The 23342-nt window shown below is 38.0% G+C and overlaps 1 protein-coding gene across 3 annotated transcripts in view; it reads left to right on the top strand.

The window, feature by feature from the left end:
* Positions 1 to 23342, top strand: part of AKAP6 (A-kinase anchoring protein 6) — a 237120-nt gene that overhangs the window by 207993 nt on the left and 5785 nt on the right. For 2 of the 3 annotated variants that reach the window (XM_075103330.1, XM_075103331.1), the window contains exon 13: positions 19562 to 23034. In XM_075103330.1, the coding sequence (XP_074959431.1) occupies positions 19562 to 22993 (3432 nt within the window). In that variant the 3' untranslated portion in view covers positions 22994 to 23034. The remainder of the gene's footprint in view (positions 1 to 19561; positions 23035 to 23342) is intronic. The other variant, XM_075103332.1, reaches the window with a different exon arrangement.

Below are 23342 nucleotides of genomic sequence, written 5' to 3' on the forward strand. Positions count from 1 at the left end.
AATGAGAACAGGAGAGAAGTCAGCAGTGAAATAGGCTGGGCAAGTGAATGGGTTAGATGATAAATGTGAGACTGAGGAATGGAAAAGATCGTTAAACAAATAAAGAAAACATAATAGTAAAGATTTTTAATTTTCTTGAGAAACGCTGGATATTTTCTTGTGATAGTTCCGTTTTCAGAATATTTCAGTCATATTACTAATATATTACATCAATAGTTCTAGTAAACTGTTGGTTAGTGCTACATAAAATGTTTAATGAGCTGACCAGCAATACAAAAAAACAGTTTAATTTTGGAGCTTCAAGAACGAGTGTGTGCAATAGTAGGCAAGAGCAAAACCAAAAAAACAGTTCTCAGAATCCTGAATTTTAGTTGCTAGAGGCTGAGTATCTGTTAGGTCTATGACTGCCCGAGAGAGACTGGACTGGGCTTCTACTACAAAGTACCACAAAGATGATGAACTGCCTTTTCATCTAAAAAACTTTTCATTTTGTTGTAGTAAATATAACTCTTCTATTGAACTTGGAACAGAACCAAGTTGCATTTGTGAGATAGCCTAGAGAGTGCTGAACGGATGTCCAAGTTACTGTAGTGAAAGCGTATTATCTCCTTCTGCATGTGGGCAGCTGCTGTGTGGAAGCAGTTTGCTGTTCGTAGGAGCAGTTACTCTAAATAAACTGTTATGAGCTAATTAGAAATTGATGCTTCTCTTGCAGCAGGAGCAAAGTAACTCTTGTGTTTCTCTTTGGGATTGCACTCGATTGGGAGTTGAGGCATAGTGAGGGTATGAGTACTGCACCTTGCTTGATATCTGGGTGCTTGGAACTTCACATGGTGCGTGCTGCTTTGTTCCCACTTGGCCTGAGGTAGTCTGGAGTTATTTGCTGGGCTGAGTTGACTTTCACAGGGCAGGGTGTGTATTAATCTTTCTGCTGAGGAATGGCAGACGTTTAGAGCTATCATGATGCTCATCTAATTTTCACCATGGGCTATTTTGTTTTGGAACTTCTCATCCTAGGCTTGTTTATAATAATATGATTCTTTGAAGTATGTCAGTATCTACAAGTTTCTCATGTTGATAAAACTATCTGTATTCTCAATATTTAAAGATGGCCCTGCCACTGCCGGATTCAGGTTTCTTTGTCTTCCCTGGCCTGAGTTGGCATGTTCTAGCCTTCCTTTTCACTCAGTTCCTGTGTAGTCATTTCTTGGGTAGGTACCAGGACTGTTTCTTCTGCTTCCCTATCTCTCTGTATTTGATGGTGTGCCAGTCTTGGCACATGAACAGTATCCCTTGGTAACAAGTCTTTATTTGTGGTTGCCCACAAAATACTGTAATTTATGAATACAAATGAGATGTTTCTATACCCTGATGGCATCTGACTCATTCATGGCATCTGACTTGCTGACAGTAAATAAAATAGCCCAAATGGTTATATTGCTTCATATAAGTACAAGAGTCACTTGCATCTTCTACTGTCTTCTTAATTTGTGTACTGGGATCTTCCTTTGTTCTGTTTCTGCCCTTGTTACATTCGGTCACTTATCTGGGCCACTTATAGCATTACAAAGGTATGCTGGAATTAATCACAAAAGGTTTTTAGGTTTCATTTGAATTGGTTGCGTTCATTGATGGTTTTCAGCAGTCTTTAATTTTGCTCAACTTTTGTAACAGCGGGCACCATAAGTTTACAAGTAACAAGAAGATATTAATGTGTACTACAAGCACCTGAAGTCTGGTAAAAGACGTCCTTGTCATAAACCAGAACTATGTCTAGAGTGTAAAATTATCAACAAGGATCACTCCAGAAGGATGAAATGTAGTTAGATTCAGTAGGTCAATCTAGCCAAAAAGCATGAAGTAGTCCTACAATGCAAAAACAAGGATTACTTTTAAAAACCAGTAGGACACTTGTCTGTTACTGGAAGCAGTCCTAATTTGTTTCAGCAAAAGAGGTTTTTATTTCCCCCATCTGGTTTTTTGTGGTAAATTCTTTTCCCCCAGATTTATCATTCCATAGTTTGCTGAAATAATGTTATATGTCACCTAAATTTTAGCTTCAGAATTACACAGATGCCTTATAGTTTGCCTAACAAGACCCTGCTGGCAATCGTCTTAAAAGAAAAAGGAGTCTGTCTGGTAATTGCAGCAGCAATAGGAACAATCTTTAGTCAACTAAACCCAAAATTGCTATCTAAAATTCCTGCTCAACAGCTGGAGAAGTTTTAACTCACTAAGCACTTTCCTTTAGAAGGTCTAGTCTAGGTGAGAGACTGAACAGTTAAAAAAGGATTTGGAACAGCCTCAGTCATGGTCATGCCCACAAGTTTACAACAGTTAAGTCAAAGGGGGAATATGTCAGTTAGTTTGTGACTTTTTTTTTTCCTTTTGCTCAGCCAGTGGTATACTCAATGTAAGTTATATGTTTAGCCTCAGTGGATTATGCCAGCAGCTACAGATGTTCGCCCTTTGGGGATGTCCTGTCCAGGTCAGATATCTCTCTGTATGGAAAGCTACAATGAGGTGACAATGGAAATTTACTTTTCTGGGACAGTTTTACCAATACAGGAGTATATAAAACTGTTGTACTGCTACTGCTGAGAGAGAAACAAAGCAGTGGTTTCCAATGGATTTTACTTCTTAAGTTGCCATTCAATATTCCTGCCTTTTTGGTGACTGGAGAAACTTGTTTTTCTCCAGACTGCTCATTCATTGAATGAGAAACGTATCTGTTTTATGGAGCAGGCGATCTCTTTTCTTATTCAACAGAGAGGGCTAATTATTGAAGGGATGGTATTAATCATGCTTTTAAAATTGAGATTTTGAGCTAAGGCAATTTGGGTTAAGGTGCTGTAATTCTCACGTTGTCCTGAAAATGTAAGAAATATTTGTCTGATCACTAAGTTCACTACTAGGTTTCACACACACAAAAAAATTATTTCTCTTGTTCTCCTGAGTCATCCCATGTGTACACTACACTGTATGTCCAGCAAAACCCCCATCTGTACTGGCTTGAAAGTATGCTGTACATCCAGCCACATAATTGAAAATAATAAGGCCACAATAAATGGGATGGCCTTGGGGTATAACACCCAAGGGATTCAATCGGTGTCACTTTGCATGAATGTCCATGCATCATGGTAATTGAGGTAACATAACCAATTACCACATTTTAATTAGACTTGTAAGGACTTGGGAAAATCTGCAATGGTGAGACAGCTCACTTAGAAAAAGAAAAAAAAGGCATCTCTCTTTTCCACAGGCTTGTTTCTTAGGAGGTAAAACCCTGCTTAAAGATCTGTTAAGGATTTTTTCCAACTTCATCTTGGTTTCATTCTTTACAATGCACTTTGAAAAACAAGTTTTTTAAAAATACTGTATTGCTTCTGATCTGGTATCTTTATCCCTTTTTTCTATTTATCTGTTTCTGTGGTGGTTTCTGGAAAAGAAAACAGTTTTTAATAATGCTAGGCATGGTGTCTCCCCTTCACTTCTCTATGTTTAATTCACTGGTGCAATATTTTTTCAAGCCTTGGACTGACACTTTTTCTAAGCTTAAAAAATAAAAACTACAAAAAACCTGCCTTGGATAATGAATTTGTCATTGTTCAGTTATTGGTTAGAAAGCTTCACTAAACAAAAACTTGGTTTCTAAAAGATGCTTATTTTATCACAAGCCATTATTGTGTAAGGTGGGATCTAGCTAAAAGTCTTGCATAAAATTTAGAAGTTCATCAGAAGTGCCTAATATAGTGAAGTACTGAATGATCATTAACTTAATTGGCTGAGGAGGACACACTGCATGTTGTAAAGGTGCTGAACACCTATTACATGATCTACCCCTCACAAAGTAATTATTTAATGGCTTATATTTGAAACTTTACGAATTGTTTTTTTCATTGTCTATCACAAGTCATTTTTATTTTGATATTGGAGGTCTTCATAGTGTAATGTATGACAGTACAATCTTGATTACTTGTATTTGTTTCTGTCAGTTGTCTTGTTTTACTCATATTTCAACACTGAAGACTGCTCACTTTGGTGCTTCCTTAAAATATGTGAATGGCTATTTGACTGTAGAGTCTGTGATGTGATGCATTATCCCTGTACTGGGCGTGCATGTGGTTTTGAGCTTCCAGGCTGCACTGCATGCCTGATTTGTGACATGGAATAATTATCTGTAGGTTCTAAAAGAAAGTTACACAAATGGTGAACATAGGTCAAAATTTTAATTGGACTTTAATTGAAGAAAGGTGATGGGCCCCACGTTCTTGCAAGAAATTCTGTATTTCTCATAATTTTCTTGAGGACCAGCCATAGTTATGATGGCAGCCATCACTGCAGTATGCAGAGTCTGGATCATCTGGCAAAACTACAGCTGCTAAAATCCTTCTTGTTGAGCAGATCTTGGTAAAAAAATGCCGACTCAGTGGAGTTTAGTCAAAATTAGTTAAAAAGTCAGATAAATGCTGTGTTATATTCCTGAGAATAATCTCCTGAGTGGTCACCTGCAGTGGAACCTTTTTAGCGTGAATGGAAACAAAAAAGAATACATTTTAGTCTTTCCATACAGGCCTCTTCTCCATCCTCACAGACTGTAAAACTTTCTGTCACAACTAGCTAACAGGTTAGGGCAACAGTCCAGAGGTGAAATACTCCATGCGATGTTACCAATCTGCTAAATTATTCAGCTGTTTCCCTCACCTCTGGCAGATGTTGTCATGTTTTGCCATGGCTTTGTAAAATGATAGAAAGCCCAAAGGGTATATTCAAACTCATAACCCCAGCCAAACTAGAACAAATTCTAGTCTTCACAGAGAGCAAACCCTCAGAGGTGATCATCTGAGTTCACTGCCACCAAGTCATACGGTTAGCTGTTGCTCTAATTTTAATCACTTTATGGGACTCTTTAGTTGTTGGTTGGATTAGACAAGAAGAGGCTAATCCAGACTGCAGAGACTAAGGCAGCCCTGTTTCACTATTTCACAAGCTCTGTTAAGCCATAGGAAGCCTGAGCTCTCCCACTGGAGAGGATGGAAAGTAAAGGTACATTGTCCTAACTTTCTCTAGAGTACCAGAAGATGATTTGGGAGTAGGCTGAGAGCAAATGTACTTGCTGATTCTACCTTGTTGCCTGTGTGACCTTTGTTCTTTTCTGTTGATGAAAAGGGAGCACTGCATAGGAAGTTTTCCCATGTAGCACAGTTTCAGTACGGACAATGCTAGGAATAGGCTTTCCTGTGGAGCCTCTTCCAGTGCAGGTGAATGACCTGCAGCAGAAAGAGTAGTTCAGCATTCTTGCTTTTTCAGTCCTTTACTCTGCACTGAAATTTCCAGACATACATTTCCTGATAATTTTGGTGGTGTTGATTACAAATGAATTTGTAGTTTCCACTATAATGAAACCTACAAGAGCATTTCTTGTAGCTTGTTCAACCAGTCCTGCAGTAGCAAGTTTCAACCACCACCCACATCAGCTGGAGTGAATATCTTTGAGATGCATGTTTCTCTTCTGTGACTCCTTGCTAATTCTGCAGATGCACTTAGTTTTTTTGGCATCTCCAGGATACCCAGAAAACTTCATAACACAGAGGTGAAAGTTACTTTTTTGTTGTTGGCATGAGCACAGGAAGATAAATGAAATTACATTAAAAGTAAAGAGTTATTTTAATGACAAAATCAATTGCTGCAATACTTAATTACCCCAAGCCCCCTTTGATTTTTTTTTTCCTTGACAAAGCACACAACATTGCTGTGCAGTATTTGAATTTTACTTGCTTTTTTAGAAGACAGGTTTCTTTATGAGACTGGGAATGTTCCATAATGACTGATCACTATTTTAAACAAAAAAAAAGCTACAAAGGCAAAATAAATAAAACATATATTTGCCAGTATTATTTTAAAACCAAACATGGTTGCTTGATCATGTATAACTACTGTCCACAGCTCATACTACAGTGAAAAACTGACTTCAGGTATTCAAGGCAGAAAATATCATGATCACAGTGTTACAGGATTAGGCTCCTGGTGTTATAATTAGCTCAAAGCATAGTGTCTGAACTCGGTGTAAAATACTGTGTCTGTATTAATGCTTTTTAGTAGTATCCTGTGAACAGTCTGGTTCAGTGACGGACAAGTCTTCCCTTTATGTCCCAGACACTTTGAATTTTTTTCCCTATTATGCTCTATTATATTAGAGGAAGAATTACATAAACTTGCTGGCTCAGTGCCACAAAGTTCTATATAAACATCTACATCTATATATATTTATATTTAAAAACGATTATTTCTTCGGAAATCTTTTGTATTCCTTTTCTGGTTCATGCAGTTTTAATCTATTCAAACATATAAATTCAGAGTGAGGGGAAAAATGACGTATTTTAAAGTTGCTTAAACACTGCAAACTGTTGTATCTCAGGAGCTTTCAAGGCTGGTCAGTGGTGCTGTGTAATCCAGTAGGAAGCTAGAAGTCTTTTGTTTTTGGGATATACAAAGCTTCTGCGTTCATCCATGCAGCCAGAAGATGTTTCTGTTTCTCAGCTATCTGCTGGTAACTGTGTTCCAGACTGGTGCTGTTTTGGAGTTGGGTGAGGGAATTTCATATATGGTAGAAAGCTGGTAATATGTTTCTGCTGATCTGTTTGGTTTTTTTTTAATGGTTGATGTTTACAAACCCTTAAGTGATTTCAAATGTCACTGAGGCCTTCAAAAGTTCCAGTTTATCACACGGATCTCTAATTTAACATATCATCATGAAAACACTGTCCTCTCTCTCTCATGGGTAACAGCATTTGACCTTCATTGGTGGTGTATCTAGCATTCTTAATTACTTTGCATTTATAGATAACTACAGTATTAATAAATCAACTTGTCACAATTCTTTAAAATAATATTCAACAAGCAATTACAAAAATTCAGGTTTTGGGACAGCAGAATTGAACCCTATAAAATCTAGAAATGTGAGATTTATAGCTCTATAATGGGAGAAGTCAACATCATAGTAGCAGGTTTAGGTCTTTATAGGGTGGTAGCATATAGTTACCAACCATCTGTCAATCTATTAATCTTTTTTTCTGTGCTACAAATTAAATACTGGTCAAAAGAGTGTGAATAAAGCACTTTCCACGGCTTTGATAAAAAGATATTCCCTGCTCCTGAGGTGTTCATTAGAACTGTAAGATACCTAAAATCTTCAAGTGGATTCTCAGGAATAATCAGGTTTTGTAGGAAAATATGTAATATTCAGAAACTGGAAATCTGATGTTTCCAATGCACGCAGATACTGAAAGAAGTGCCAAATGCCATTTAAATAGCAAAAATAACTCAATAAAAAAGAAAGACAAGAATGGCTAGGTTTTTATTTTCAAGGACAGATGTCTTATTTTAAAAGAACTCACTTCCTATTTAGGCACTTACGTATAGGGCTAGATATTTAAGAGTGCTTAGCAGATAGCAACTGTCATTGCAGTGCACTGTGTTCAGATTACAAGAAGAAGTCAGTGTTTTATTCAGATGCCTAATATCTGCTAATCATAAGATCATGACTCAGACCAGCGTTGTTTAAAAAACTAGAGTTAAGGGAAATACAAAAGTCACAAACTTGTGATTTTTTAATTTAATGACTTGTTGCACTGCATCTTTAATGACCCCAAGGTCCTTGCAAGTTCTGCAAGGAATGGTATATGAGTGTAATTGAAGCTAATTTACTGATATTTTTTTTCAAGAGTTCTCAAATGAAATAATTTTTAGAAAGAGAGGAAGAAACCTTGTTCTCTAACAGCTTGTGCAGCAGTTATTTCCATCTTACAAGGGTCTTCAGTATTGGATGATAGGGTCCCAGTCCTCCAGCCATTATGGAAATGTATTTGCAGGATCTTCAGAAAATATATGCATAATCAGGGTTTCATTGTTAAATATTATGGGATGTTCTAGGAGCTGCATCAGCTGTAAGCAGACAATACAATAAAAAAACTATTTTAAAAATGCATGAAAATAAGTAAGGTGCAATTAATCACTCTTTTTCTTAACACACAAAGTAAATGGTACCCAATGAAATTATCAGGCAGGAGATTTAAAAGGGAATACTGTTTTCATGCAGTGTGTAATAAAACTGCATCTTGTTCCTACCGGATGTTGTAGATAGCAAAAGTACAATGAGTTCAGTAAGCAATTAGACAAATTAATGGAGGAGACATCAATTAATGCTTGTTAAAGTCCCCACAGACTGGCTTCTCACATTTGGGATGGCAGCTTCTATACCATTCTATGTGCCTGAGGATTTTTTAACTTTTCCATAAACATTCACTACTGGCCGCTGCAGGAGATGGACCCAGCTGAATGGACTGTTCATCTCACCCAAAATGTCAGATGCTTTTTGGAAGCACATGAACGTGCAGATTTGAAGGCCTACCTATACTAAATTTTTACGTATAGCAAAGAAGTTTTAAGGAATGCCTAGAGGTTTTTCATTTTATTTCTGGTGGGGTTTTTTTTGCTATTTCCAAAGACTGTGATGTGCTCATTTAGGTAGTCTGCTTTCACCAGAAGAAAACTTTGAAAAATACCAACACTTAACAGTTTTTCAAGATATTTCTAGCACATTTTTCTTTAAAGTATACAGAAAATATAATACACACATCTACTTAATATTTAAATATGTACATACATTTATATGTCAGAGGTACTATAATATACATTAAACAATAAAATGTAAATTGTTAGCAATGATGATCTGAATTTCATTTCTTCTTACATATAAGACATTTGTGTCATCGTTGTAGCTCTAATCCATATTCAGGTCTTCATGTTTGGTGTGCAGTAATATGTAAATTACCTAGCCAGCTGCATTAAGCAGTGTTTGTTTATTCTATTTCTTTTGGCATAGCATATAACTGAATTTCTGCCAAAAATGTGGCTGCTTCAGGGAACACTGTTTGAGTAGAAGGAAGTTTTGAAAGGAAACACACATCATAAGTCTTTACTCTGTGAAACAGTAAAATCAAAAAGAACTTTTGTTCATAAAAATATCTGTATTAATGTAAAATAATGTGCTTGTAAAATACAATGAATGAAGTGAATCTTTTTATAATGCTCTGTTTACACTGGTTTTGTAAACAAGAATACAATACTAAGAGGCAGGGATTTTTTCATACAAGGGGAGGGTGACTAAAACTGGTGAAACGTGAAAATGGAAAGTTTAAGAGAAATTATTTTAAAATGGCATATTAATCTCCCCTAACACATAGCATTTAAATGCATTTAAATTTAGAAAGCAGTGAAGTTTAAGTGTTAAAAAAATTGCATTAATGATGCATAGAGCTATCTACTTATGCTGGCAGTCCTTTCAGTCTTCCAGTCTGACACTTCCTTTTTTATCCAGCCAGCTAATTTCCCCTCTTTTGTGAGGAGTAACTGTTTTCACACTAGTGCTTACCCAGCAAGCCTCCTCATTGTTTCATGGTTAATTATCTTCTTGAGCTTCACCTTCTCAAGTGAAGGGATAAAGACTGGGCCTCCCCACAGCTCTAATGAAAGCTAGGTTTTAGAGATGCACTGTGTGAATAACTGTAGTGTCTGATCTACCAACATAATAAATGAGTTCCTAAACTTTATGGAGTCACAGCTCATCCAGCAGGTTTACTGAACAATGCAGAAAGACGCTTTATTTTAAAAATCCTTTTTTATTTTTAAAAGGGAGGGGAGGAATAGTGCTTCAGTGTGAAACCAAATACCATAAACAGTTCCAAAATCTCTAAACGTTACTCAAAATGTGCATGTCAAGCATTCAGTTTCAGTACAAACCTGTGATGCTGTATGGAAGATTTTGAGCTCTATACTTTGAAGTTGTATATTAACAACATTTATACTAATAATGTTAATACTAATAACCCTGTGCCCCTCAGTTATTACACCACTTTGTAAACTCTTGGTATTCATTGGACTTTTTGTGCCTCACCAGCACTGAAAATGGCTGTTGTAGATAGAATTAAATCTTCAGTTCATGTTCCAATTTGAGCCCAAGTTTAAACTGTGTAACATTTAAAATCAACTCTCCTGCAATACAAGAAAGTTGAACAATGGCAATAGTGGTTTTGTAATAATGAGGTACTCCCCATTGTAATTTTGTATTTGGCCAAACTAAGGCAGGCAAATATAAATCTTTCACCATAACAAGATATAGCTGTCCATTGCTTTGTCTTCTTCTAAGTGAATTTCTACGAAGTATGCTTATATTAAATGATTTCTCAAGTGGCCAAAACAATATGTGCATATAACACTGGTACTTGAGACATTGCACAGGATCTACTTGATGTACTAGATTAGACTGAAAATTCCAATCCTTTTTTTCCAGCCAGTGCCAGGGCTGTGTTGGCATCTGTTATGTGCAGGGAACAATTTACCAGTGATGGAGACTAAAAAAAAAATCTGGAAGTTCAAGGATGAGATGATCTTAATGAAAGAGCTCTGCCTAGGGACCTCTTTATATTTGGAGATAAGGTCGGTGTTCCTATTTTGCAACATCTGAAAAGCAGCTCTTTTTAGATATAGGCCATGCAATGGCAAGGAACAGTTGTATTGCTGTAGCCTCAAGGTGCTTACAGTTGTAATTTTGATTCATCACCAGGAGAACTCTCTGCCACTTTCTGACAACTGTGGTGTTTAACGTAACACTTGGAAATCCATAGGTAGGCAGACTGTGCAAATACTTATGATCTGCAGCATTCCTCTAGCCTTTGACTTCGCCATACTTGCTTATTGACTTCCCTCTAGTCAATATCCCAAATTTACAGATGGTGAATCGATGATTTCAAGAAGTGGCTGAACTGAGATTACAAAGAAATTGTGGTGAAAATTTAAATAGGGGGGGTAAAGGAGTCCATTCTCTTTGATAACATGAATTAGGCTAAATTTGGTAGTCTCTCAGCTGCTTCATGACAGGAGAAACTGATGATTGAGCCAGATATTCTTCATGCAGTCCTGGTATTCATAAATAATAGATGAAGTCTCCCTTTCCAGTATACGGGAAGAATTTTTATTTAGAAATTCAAGCCTCTTTCCTCCAGCTCTCAGTGAGAAAACTTCTTTCTAGGTTTCTCCTAAGGTCAAGCTCCCAAGGGTTTATGTCCTCTTCTTTTGTACCTTATATCTATCTGTTTCTATGGTGATTCTCACTCTCTAGTGTTTCTCACAAGCACTCATTTCTGCTGAAACAAAGGTCTTAAAATCTCTGATTCCAGGTGTGCTGATGTGCTTGTTGTAGTGTGGAGATGGCTATTGTGTCTACTGAGCCCATTCACAGTGTCCACCAAGTTGTTCTGATTTAACTGAGAGTACACCATTAGAGTACCAGTTCCAATGTAAATTATACTAAATTGAAAGTATTCTTAACCAGTATGCAGACCTCTTAACTAATACAAAGACAAAACAACAGTGATTTTATTATGCCACCGTAGCTTTTCTAGTACAACTTTGTTCATGAGCATCTGAATGCAGAATGCAACTGATTTGCCATCGGTACAGGCATACCAGTGAAAAACTGTGCTGAAGTTCTTCAGTGTAGATAAACAATAGTTAAACCTGTTTAACCATGGTCAGTTCCACAGATTTCCTGGTTTTACTTGATTTTTTTTTTTTTGTTTTAACCATAAAGACTGATCTTTGGGTAAATTCTGAGACTTGGCATGGATGAACTCCCACCAACTTGCATGGGTGTGTATCTGAGGTAGAGTGCCAGCGTTTGCTCTTTTCTGAACTAGGTGTGCATGGCAACATTTTGGGTTTGGGTAAATCTGGGAATGTTTTTCCAAGAGTTTCACAAAGGGCTTGTGTTGGATTCTTGCACAAAGAAAATCATATATTCCTCTGAAGTAAAGGTGAGACTGAAATGACATTCAATGGTGAACAATCCTGTCATGTAACCTCTTGACAGATGAAAAGAAAACTACAAAGCAGCAAAAGCAACAGTCAGTAAAATATGCCATGTAGCCAGGTTTTCTCATCACAAAAAAAGCAAAAAAAAGAAAGCCCAAATACACAACTTGGAATACAGGTCTGGGATCGTAAACCTATTTGGATGACAATATGATTCAATATAAAAATGTTATAGCTGTTCTGCTCTCTAGTAAAGGGCTTCTTCAGCAAATGAGTACCAGAGATGTTAGAAAGCCATATGAGGATACTGTGGCAAAAAGGGGCCACTGCTTCCGCAGAGGCTGGAAACTGGATACTGGGTGGTGTGTTAACAGTGATACTCCGGGCACAGCGCAGGGACTGAACATGTTGAGTCCCTGCTTTTGCCTTGATCTGTGATAGAAGTTAGTTCCTGCAGGCCTTCTGCTGATACCGCTCACCTTCTGTTCCAGCCTGGCTTGTCTGCACTGCCTTGTGTCTGGTGGAGGGCCTGGAGCCTTTCACTCTTTCTCTTGGCCATCTGGTGCTGTGGGCAGCTTATCAAGAAAGTTATAAGACCCTCACAGGACTCATGTGCAGGCATGACTGATCCCAGAGTGTTACATAGCATCATCAAGTGACATTTAAATAGCAGAAGAATGGTTAGAGAATGGCCAATTTCTCTGACTTTTTAAAACACTTCTGCTACTAGTAGGGACTAATAGTTTTCAGCTGTGCACCCTCTTAAAATCATAGAATCATAGAATCGTTAAGGTTGGAAAAGACCCTTAAGATCATCAAGTCCAACCGCTAACCTATCACTGGCAAGTCCACCCCTAAACCATATCCTCAAGCACCACGTCTACCCTTCTTTTAAATACTTCCAGGGATGGAGACTCCACCACCTCCCAGGGCAGCCTGTTCCAGTACCTGACAATCCTTTCAGTGAAGAAGGTTTTCTAATGTCCAACCTAAACTTCCCCTGGTGCAGCTTGAGGCCATTTCCTCTCATCCTATCACTTGTTACTAGGAAGAAGAGACTGACCCCCGGCTTGCTACAACCTTCTTTCAGGTAGCTGTAGAGAGTGATAAGGTCTCCCCTCAGCCTTGTCTTCTCCAGACTAAACAACCCCAGCTCCCTCAGCCGCTCCTCATAAGACTTGTTCTCTAGACCCTTCACCAACTTTGTTGCCCTTCTTTGGACACGCTCCAGCACCTCGATGTCCTTCTTGTAGTGAGGGGCCCAAAACTGAGCACAGTACTCAAGGTGTGGCCTTACCAGTGCCAAGTACTGGGGCACGATCACCTCCCTGCTCCTGCTGGCCGCACCATTCCTGATACAAGCCAGGATGCCATTGGCCTTCTTGGCCAGGTGGGCACACTGCTGGCTCATGTTCAGCCGGCTGTTGACCAACACCCCCAGGGCCTTTTCCTCCAGGCAGCTCTCCAGACACTCCTCCCCAAGCCTGTAGCATTGCCTGGGGTTTTTGTGACCCAAGTGCAGGACCTGGCACTGAGTCTTGTTGAATCTCATACCGTTGGCCCTGGCCCAATGATCCAGCCTGTCCAGGTCCCCCTGTAGGGCCTTCCTGCCCTCCAGCAGATCGACATTTTCACCCAGCTTGGTGTCATCTGCAATGTCACTGCAGTTATTTCGTCTGTTGCTTGGAAGATGTGCCCACAAAACCGCTATCGTGATAAAGAAAATTAATGGTTTTAAAACCTGGATATGACACTCCTATCCTCTAGACTTTTATTTCTGAGCTTTATCAGGGAACTTCAAACATTGTCATAAAGACAGGTAACTGAGCAATGGTGGAACCTCAGTTGTTCCCGTAAGACCCAGCCTGCACTGAGACCCTTGCAGGTGACATCTGTGACTTCAAAGTGCAGAGGTGAAGTCAGTGTCCCTCCTGTGGTTCAGGAATCTGTACGTGCTGCCACCCCATGTAGGAGACTGGCAATACCTGTAAGCACCCATAATGCCTAACAGAAAAGCACAAGTCCTGCACATGCAGGATTGAACACATTATTGCATCAAGGGAGGCAATAATAACTGTAAAATGAAGCAAGAGGAGGTATGAACCACAGTTTGAATCTTATTTTCTCAGGAAATAAACATATACCTTCTTCTTTTAACTGCAGTTATAACCAGTATGTATGTTCATGATCAGTTTCTCTAGTGATCTGTAATAAAGCATACTGCTTCCTTGTATTTTCAGACTATATTGTAATGTGCAGGTCACTTCAGTATTATGGACATGGAATATTATGCATATGCTTATGCATATTAAAGCATTTGTGTTGGGAAATCGGGACAGTTTTCTTGTTGGCTATGGTATAGGGAACCCCATTTAGAAAATGAACTTAAGTGAAGCAGAGGTGAAGTGTGTATTGTACGCATGACTATTTCCCTCAGCAAAAGTACTTGGCATGCTTGCATTTTTCAGAAGACAAAATCATGTTTGTCTTCCTTGAATGTGCACACATTCCTGGAGATGGGGGATGGTTTTCTTTCTTTCTCTTTCTTTTTCTTCTTCCCCTGGCCCCTAAGTGCAGTTGAGTTTGGATAATTTGTCCACAGCAACTGAAGGATATGTTGCAGGGGACGGAGGAACAGAGTTTGTATTTATTATTGTAAAAGCTCTTTTTTTCATGTTAATTCCTTTAAAAAAAATATAATGGTACGTAGGGGTTACATTACAGTCCTGTTTCACCAACACAAAGTATCTGTACTGGAGTAGCACATGCAAATGAAGCTGAAACAGAGAATCATTGTTTAATAAAATTTGCTGCAGAAAAAGCAAAACGATCAATGTTTTAGTAAAGGAAACAAATGAAAAAATTGCATTTTTGAGACTTTTCCTTAAAGAGCACTGGGGATGAGGAAATGTCTTTATTTGGCTTAATACTCTTATTTCTTTCTGTTAACGTTTTCAGGAGATTAACTGTTTAACCATTAAACATCAAGCCTACAAGCATTTAAGTGCATACCTAACTTTGCTCACAGGAGTTACGCCACTGAAATGGGAATGCTGCCCTGAGCAAAACAGTTCAGGGTTCAAATTAGGGATAGCCAAACTCCTTAAAGCAGCACTTTCAAATACATTAGAATTAATTTAACCGTTCACTCTTCTGAGTCTGTAATTTAACTGATTCTTGGTTTAATTATATTAGAAACTTTTCATGCAACAGTAAATGCTTTCTAAGTGTTGTTTATCTAGTGGTAATATTTTAAAAATAGGAATATACATAATATTGTGCATCTTTTTTTACTTATTGCATTGGTTTATTTTTACTCGCTTGGTCAAAACCATTCACCTTCTTTTACAGTGAACCATGTGACCATCGAGATCTACTCTAGACGCGGCGGTATTTAGTGACTTTATAATGATAAAGTCACTCTGGCCTACTTTGAAGATACCCATTTTTAGAAAGACGACATACACACACACATACACACATGTATATATACATGCGTGTATTTATATGCGTACACTCTTGCACATATAAAAACCAAGTTTCTAAATTCCAGGAAATTTAGTGCAATCAGTTGCACAACCTTGTATCCAAAGAATTTTTGCCAGACAGTATGGTACCTTTGCAGCATGTTTTGTCACAGACTTCAGCAAGGCCAGGACTTTAGAGCAAGCATACAGGGCTCATCCAGCTGGAATCTGAACCTCTGTAGCACACTTAAAGCTTCCCTTTAATCGTAGTCTGTCTTGTATGTGGAGATCATCATGTCCATCTGTGACAGATCCCTTTCTTGTTGGGTATTTGAGGTTCAAGGAGTGATACCTTGAACCAGGCTAAGCAGAACACCTTTTGGAGCGTGTAAGTGCAAACTCTGTAGGGGTTTGAAATGGAATAAAAAACATGGTGCAGCACTCACACTAGTAAAGTTTTCCCAACTGGAAATGGCAACAGAAGATTTGTCTGCTTTGTGTAAAAGACGCATTGCACAATACTAGACAGTTCTTTGGAGTGATAAACAAGACAGGAGAAGAAACAACAGCACTTCTTCCCAGTAAAGCAAGCAATCAGAATTTAGCTCTGACACCAGCTGACACTTACGGTGTTATACTTCTCATCCTCTGTATAACAAATAAAGGATCAGTTGGGGAATTGTAAACGTTCTGTTGGCAAGACCTAATAATCTATTACTATCATGATAATTCTAATCATCCAGCGCCCTACCTATGCACAGAGCAGCCTGATAAGGAGGCATCTGACATGATAAAAATAGTCCTCAGAGATTCCTAGGTTTTACCTTGCTACTGCTGTTAGAGCAAACATAGGCTGGAGTGACACCACCTTCCATTCTTCACTCCAGAGCTTTATTCAAGAAGCTGTATGGTGCTGCTCTCTCCAAAAACTACCTCAATGTCTAAAGTCTCTTTCTCGTTCGAGCAGCTTGCTACATTTTGTAAAAAAGAAAGGGAAAATATATACCCCTGCTGAAAATGCCAAATACAAAATGTTTGTGACTTAGGCTGAGTGATTTGTTTCAAAGTTAAAACTTGGTCTGTACTTGATAAGGGCTGCCAATGTAACTGATGATAGCCACTTGAGTTGTACTGGTAGGTTTCTTCAAGGGAGATGGTGCTTATAAGAAAAGTAGTAATTCACTAATATTGATTCAGCCAGTTTCTTGGACAGAGAAAGTTATTCTGGTAAATAATCATATCTACATAAGGGCCTTTGGAATTACAGCTGTGACAATCAGAAGAAAAAAAAAATCAAATCCCTTACTGTCATAGCTATGCCTGCAAAACTCCTGAGTATATACCAGGTCTCAGAAGAGCATGTGCATTTGAAGAATGAAAAATAGGCTTTGAAGTAAGGAGCACTCAGTGAAGATGAATGGGCTGAGGTCACAACTCTACACGTTTTATTATTTTAGTCCATCTGACTTGCAGAACAAACAAGGCAGCCAAGTGCTGATTTACAGGGGGAAGGTTATCTTCCTGACCAATAAGGACCAAATGTTTTGGTTTTGAGAAACAAAATCAGATTCTATGGAACATAAAATCCTTGGAACCTGCTGCTGATTTCTTGCCTTCGGGAATTTCCTTTTGCAGCTGGCAGAAGCTTAAAACAGTAAAATTGTGCAGTTTAGGAAGCTTTTCACAGCAATGTCATCCTAATGCTAAGAACAACAGAGTCATAAAACATGCCACAGAGAAAATGAGTAATTGTAGCTGATTTCTTGATTAACCTAACAGGTTTTCAAACTAACTTAATTTAATGATTGTCATTCTCTTGTACCAGTTTTTACTTGCAGGTCGGTTAAAGGTCAGCTACAAGAGGGAAACTGGGTCCAACTAAGTACCAGCCAAGAGCCATTATGAAAACATGGCAAACTGGCAAATCCAAATATGGATTTCTGAACGCCACAATGTACAGAACTGCTCTGATAGCCTTAGTTGCCTAGCAAATGAGTGTTTTAATGAAAACCTAATATTTAAGCTATCACAACCTATTATCTCATGGGGGGGCGGGGGGGAAGACTCTAAAAAATTTACTCCATAAAAGTTTTGGCATAGGTAGATCCACAAAGAGACTCTAGCCTTCAACATTAGACATGACAGATTCTCAAAATCCTAAAAGGCTCCTAACACGCCAAGGAGGAAAACATTATTTGGCATCCGTATTTCTGCCCATGATTACTTGCAATATCTTAACACAGCTGCAGTACACAGGGACTTACCTTACAACTAAGCCCAATGAAGCATGAGGACATCTTCCATGGAGGGTGCTTTGGTTTATCAAATATATTAATAATCATATCACCCTGCTGAATGGTGGTTAGCTACTCTGCTTAATTTGGAGAAAATAATTCTTCCATATGTCAGCTGAGTGTTTTAGCCATTAGTCTACTGGACATACTGGGGTGGGATAGCCTTGTGTCTTGCACAGAAACAGTGCCACCTGTATCTATGATTTAATAGACACTGGAGCAGGGATTTGGACCTATCTGTGCCTCTTGCCCGTCAAATGTGCTGAACACTGCACTGCAGGATAAAATTATCCTTGTCTATCTATGACCCAATTTATATTTAATTGTTCTATGCAAAACGAAACAGGAGAAGCAAGGTTCTTTTCAGGACAGTGTGTAGGTAGGACTTCTTCTGAGAGAATGAGAACGTGGTTCATGTCTCTTATGCTGTCTGACAAAGTGTCCCATGCCCAAAATCAGCGCCCTAACTATTGAGCTGTTGGAGTACGTCCCATGATTTCTCACAAAAGGGATGAGTAACTTTAGTTCCTACTTCAAAAAGAGAGTTCCCAGCTGAGAATTGCAGTCAGAGATATGTGCCTTCGCCTTCACAGTTAACCTTGGCCAAGTCTTGATGAATCCGCGTCAGTAATTAAGTTGTGTACAACTGCACTTCATTGGACTATAGCCACATTTGATCTCTTTGTATTTCTGTAACTTTGTAAGTCTGTTGTGATTATGATTGCTGTTTGGTATGTGATCAATGCTTTATTTGAAAAACAAAACTTATTCCAAGAAAGCTCAAGCAACTGAGACATCATAGTTGAAAGGTTTTTTTTTAAAAAAGTGCTTGTTTTTCTGGATACAGTGATAATTCTTCAGCTGTTAAGATAATTTAAACTAAACAATTCTATATTAGTTAACCATTCTATTACAAGACTTATTGTATAAGCAAAGTCTTCCCTAAAAGGAGGCCTCTCAATAAATAGAAAAATAAAGTAAAATTGATTTGTGCTCAGAGAACCAGCCTTAAAGTCAGGGGTGACTTCTGTCTTATTTTGGTGGGTTTAAGGTGAGTCTATATTGTTGGTTCCTTGACACATCACATTTGAATGAGAAGAGTTGTCAAGGTGTTCTTCCTCTCCCACATGTGTTTCTAGAAGGAACAATTGTTGATACTTTATGTTTTGAGTCATAATAGAACATATTACTAGAAAGTTACAAGAGTCTTAAAAAAGCAAACTAAGTTTAGCTCAATTATTTATCAGCCCTTTCCCAGAGAAAGGTGTCAGCACAGACAATATTTGAAATTCATGTAGGATTTGATTACACTGATTGATCGTTCTTACAGCTGAAGATATTAACATTCATTAGTCTTACTTACTGGTCATTAGTACTGCCTTTAATATCAAGTGAAGAATGAATAGAAATTCATCAAGTCTTGTGATTTCCAGTGCATTAGATCTGTTGTTTTAAGGCTGACAACACAAAAGTTGTTATAAATATTTCAAAAATCCTCTAATAAATCCTTTATATCTTAACTCTTTTAAACTGAGGCAGGCTAAGAGAGAGATTCTCATATACCCAACCTAATAAAGTGCTAATGGAATGTTTTTTACTACCACACTAACACACTCCTATGTGATTCTGCAGAATTGTTAACACTTGTTACTTATAAAATTACTAACCACAATTAATCTCTATTAAAGAAAAGTCAACATTCTGTATTATATTTTGATAGCAAATAAGAAAAAAAGACTAAGAAAACTAAGAAATCATGCAAAATATAATAGGTTCCATTTTAATTGATCATTTTAATGGTACACAAAAAGTAACAAAATTAATAGCCTATTAGTAACTTTACTCCCATTATTTTACTTATGTGAGTTCAGTGGAAGCACATTTAAAGTGCAGCTGTAAATATTTTTAATCTTTGACTTTTTTTTACAGGAGCCTCTGAATGTTATTGATCCCAGTTTGATGGATCTAAATGGTCCAAGTGAAGATGCTCTAGAATGGGACGAAACTGACATAAGTAATAAGCTGATCAGTATTCATGAAGACTTAAGTGATCCTGATCAGGAGCTCAAAACGGACAATCTAAGCCAGAAACCTGCTTCAGGAGAATGTGGTGATAACAATGAGAATGAAGACGAAAGTATCAGTGATCGTGGAAGTCCTCTTTATTGTCCCAGCATTACTTCCCCTCCAAATCCTCACATCTATCAGGTCTATAGTCTTCATAATATTGAATTATCAGAAAAAAAACACATGCCTTTTTTGAAAAAAACATCCAAACTCTCCAGTGTAACACAGTCTAACATTTTAAACAAAAGCCTTAGTAAAGACTCATCATTTTCATCTACCAAATCCCTGCCGGACTTAATAGGGGGGACCACACTGGCAAAACCATATAACTATATGTATCAGAGTGGAAATATAAGCCGGCATTCTGAGAGTGAGAGTGGGATAGTGAGTGAATGTGATACAGAAACTACAAATAATTCTGAAATTTTTTTGCTAAATGATATTGAAACCACTCAGAGCAATCCTGAAATTGGGCATGCAGAAGCTCAAGTGGATGATATAGTTGGTGTAATAAAGCAAAAAATAAAGCAAGATGAAGAAGAGCGTGCTAGTATCTCAGACGATTTCCAGTTGGCACCTTCTGCATGTTGTGGAAGTGAAAATGATGAGGATTTGGACAGCATTACTATGTGTAACCCTGTTTGTCTAGAAGAATTGCAAGGAAAACATGATGTGTTTACATTTTATGATTACTCATATCTTCAAGGCTCCAAATTGAAATTACCAGTAATAATGAAACAATCACAAATTGAAAAAACACATACAGAGGGCAGTTTGTTTCGTGGGTTTTGTTTTGATAAAATACCTGGTAAATCTGAACATAAGCCTGGAGAGTCACAACCAGATGGGTTCGTTCATGACCATACTCTGGCAAGTATCCCTGGAGAATCAGATCCCAATTCCTGTAAATCTGCAGAAACTGTAAGAAAATTAATTGTTACAGAGAATACAAGACAGGTTTCAACTTTATCTCGTAGTTCTTCATTAGAATCTCTGTCTGTAGTAGGTGATTTGTTCAGCTCAGGTATTTTTAAAAGTGGAGATGGTCTTCAGCGAAGCACCTCTTTGGAGAGCTGGCTGACTTCCTACAAAAGCAACGAAGATCTTTTTAGTCATCATGGCTCAGGAGACATAAGTGCAAGCAGTGATTCTGTTGGAGAGCTCAGCAAAAGGACATTAGATCTTTTGAATCGCTTAGAGAATATCCAGAGTCCTTTAGATCAAAAGATAAAGCGCAGCATCTCTGATATAACACTCCAAAGCAGCTCTCAAAAAATGTCTTTTACTGGACAGCTGTCTCTAGATATTGCATCCTCAATCAATGAAGACTCAGCAGCTTCTCTCACTGAACTCAGCAGCAGTGAGGATCTTTCCCTCTGCTCTGAAGACATTGTACTGCACAGAAATAAAATACCAGATTCAAATGCATCATTTAGAAAACATATTAATAGATCTGTAGCTGATGAAAGCGATGTCAATGTCAGCATGATTGTTAATGTCTCCTGCACTTCTGCTTGTACTGATGATGAAGATGACAGTGATTTACTTTCAAGTTCCACCCTTACCTTAACTGAGGAAGAGCTAGGTATCAAAGATGAAGATGATGACTCCAGTATAGCAACTGATGAGGATATTTATGAAGAATGCAATTTAATTTCAGGACTTGATTATATAAAAAATGAACTCCAAACTTGGATTAGACCAAAATTTTCTTTGACAAGGGAGAAGAGAAAAAGTAACCTCAGTGATGAAATTCAGCGCAGTAAAGAAGTTAGTAATGAGACATCAAAAGCCACAGATACATTAAGCATTGAAACACTATTGAATGGTTCAGTACAGAAAATATCAGAAAATAATGGCAATAGTAAGAATGAACCACGTGATCGTGAAAAAGGGACAAAGAGTCACCTGACGAAAGGTACCTCTCAGGCTGTGAAAGATCAGCTTGTGGATGATATGGAGAACGGCAATGTTGAAAATACTCTTGGCGGTCAAAAGGAAGGTCTTGTTAGAACATCAGCAACTCCCAAAACTCATGCGCCACTTGATGTCAGAGAAGCTGAAAATGAAAGTTGTGTCTGTGAAGCATTTACAGACAGTTCAGATGATTCACATATGGACGGCAAGGAGACTGTTCTGTCATCAGATGGATCCAGAAACCCTCCGGAAGAATGTCAAAGTCATCTTCAGCTGGATAGTCACTCTGTTGCTTCCTCCCCTGCTAAAAAGCCTTGTCTTGAATCTTCCTCAGAAATTAATTGTGTAGACATACAAGATACAGCTTTACAAACATCCTTACCAAATGGTCAGCAACATAGAATAAGCCTCAGTGAAAAATCTACTGATTGCTGTACAAACCTGAAATCCAACGAAGCAGAATGTGACTCCTCAGCCAATGGTCTTGATTCGTGCTGTAACTGTGAATCTGCTGCTTTTGATAAAAGAAACATGGAAGATGGCTCAGTACACAATTTTGTGAGGGAGATAATAGACATGGCATCAACAGCTTTGAAAAGTAAGTCACAACCTGAATGTGAGTCATCTGCTCCAGCTTCATTAACACAGATCAAGGAAAAAGTGTTAGAACACTCTCACAGACCTATTCAGTTAAGAAAAGGGGACTTCTATTCTTATCTTTCACTTTCTTCTCATGATAGTGACTGTGGAGAGGTAATCAAATACATAGAGGAAAAGAGCAGCACTCCTGTGCCACTGGACTTTACAGATGAGAAAGAAAATATTGAATGCTTTTTTGAAGCCTGTCCTGAGGAAGAACGGGTTGAGCAACAGCAATCCATTTCTAGTGGTACTCCTGAAGCACAAGTTGAGCAGCAGCAACCTATTTCTGACACTATTTCTGAAACATCACCAGAGTCAGTAGGTGAAGTGACTCTAGAGTCATTAGAAGTTAAAACTTCATCTGAAGGTAGGGATTTATCATTCTTACGTGATGATGACAACGTTATAAAGGTCCTGAATCCTAACAAACAAAATGTATCAAACAATTTGAAAAATGCTGCTGCTGATTTGCTAATTTCAGATGGGCAAACTGAAGGTTTGGAAAAGAATTCTCCAGAGCTTAGTACGAAAAAGGGTAGTACAGAAAAATCACCTGGAACTGAAGAGCCCAAAGGATGTGTTGCTGCTTCTGAAGAGGCTTCAGCTATAGAGTTTCAGTTAAAGCCTGGCCATTCACAGAAGAAGGATGTTTTGCATCAGAACAGTAAAACTCTTACTTGTGAGGAAAATCTCCTGAATCTTCATAAGGAAAGACATATAAATATGCACAGATAGAATGTAAACCTCTGCAGGCACGTACATTTTCCTAAAAACAGGTATGTACTCTACAAGTTGCGTATTCATTATTTTTCCTTTTTTTGGCTTTTTTTTTTTTTTTTTTTTTTTGCACTTTTGTACAATGAAAGGAGGTGACTCACCATCCAGGGCTTCTGTTTTATGATAGTGCTATATCATTTGTTTTGATTACACTATAATCCCAATTTACATGCCAATGGTCAACAAACAGTGAATACTAACTGCTTCTTGCCCTTTGGCTTTGCACTGACTGGAGCTGCTCTGTTCTGGAATAAATCTGCTATCTTGCAGAACTTAGGAACTCTTCAACCATAATATTTCTGTATCA

Source organism: Phalacrocorax aristotelis, chromosome 9, assembly GCF_949628215.1.
Source record: "Phalacrocorax aristotelis chromosome 9, bGulAri2.1, whole genome shotgun sequence".
NCBI classification, from domain to species: Eukaryota; Metazoa; Chordata; class Aves; order Suliformes; family Phalacrocoracidae; genus Phalacrocorax; species Phalacrocorax aristotelis.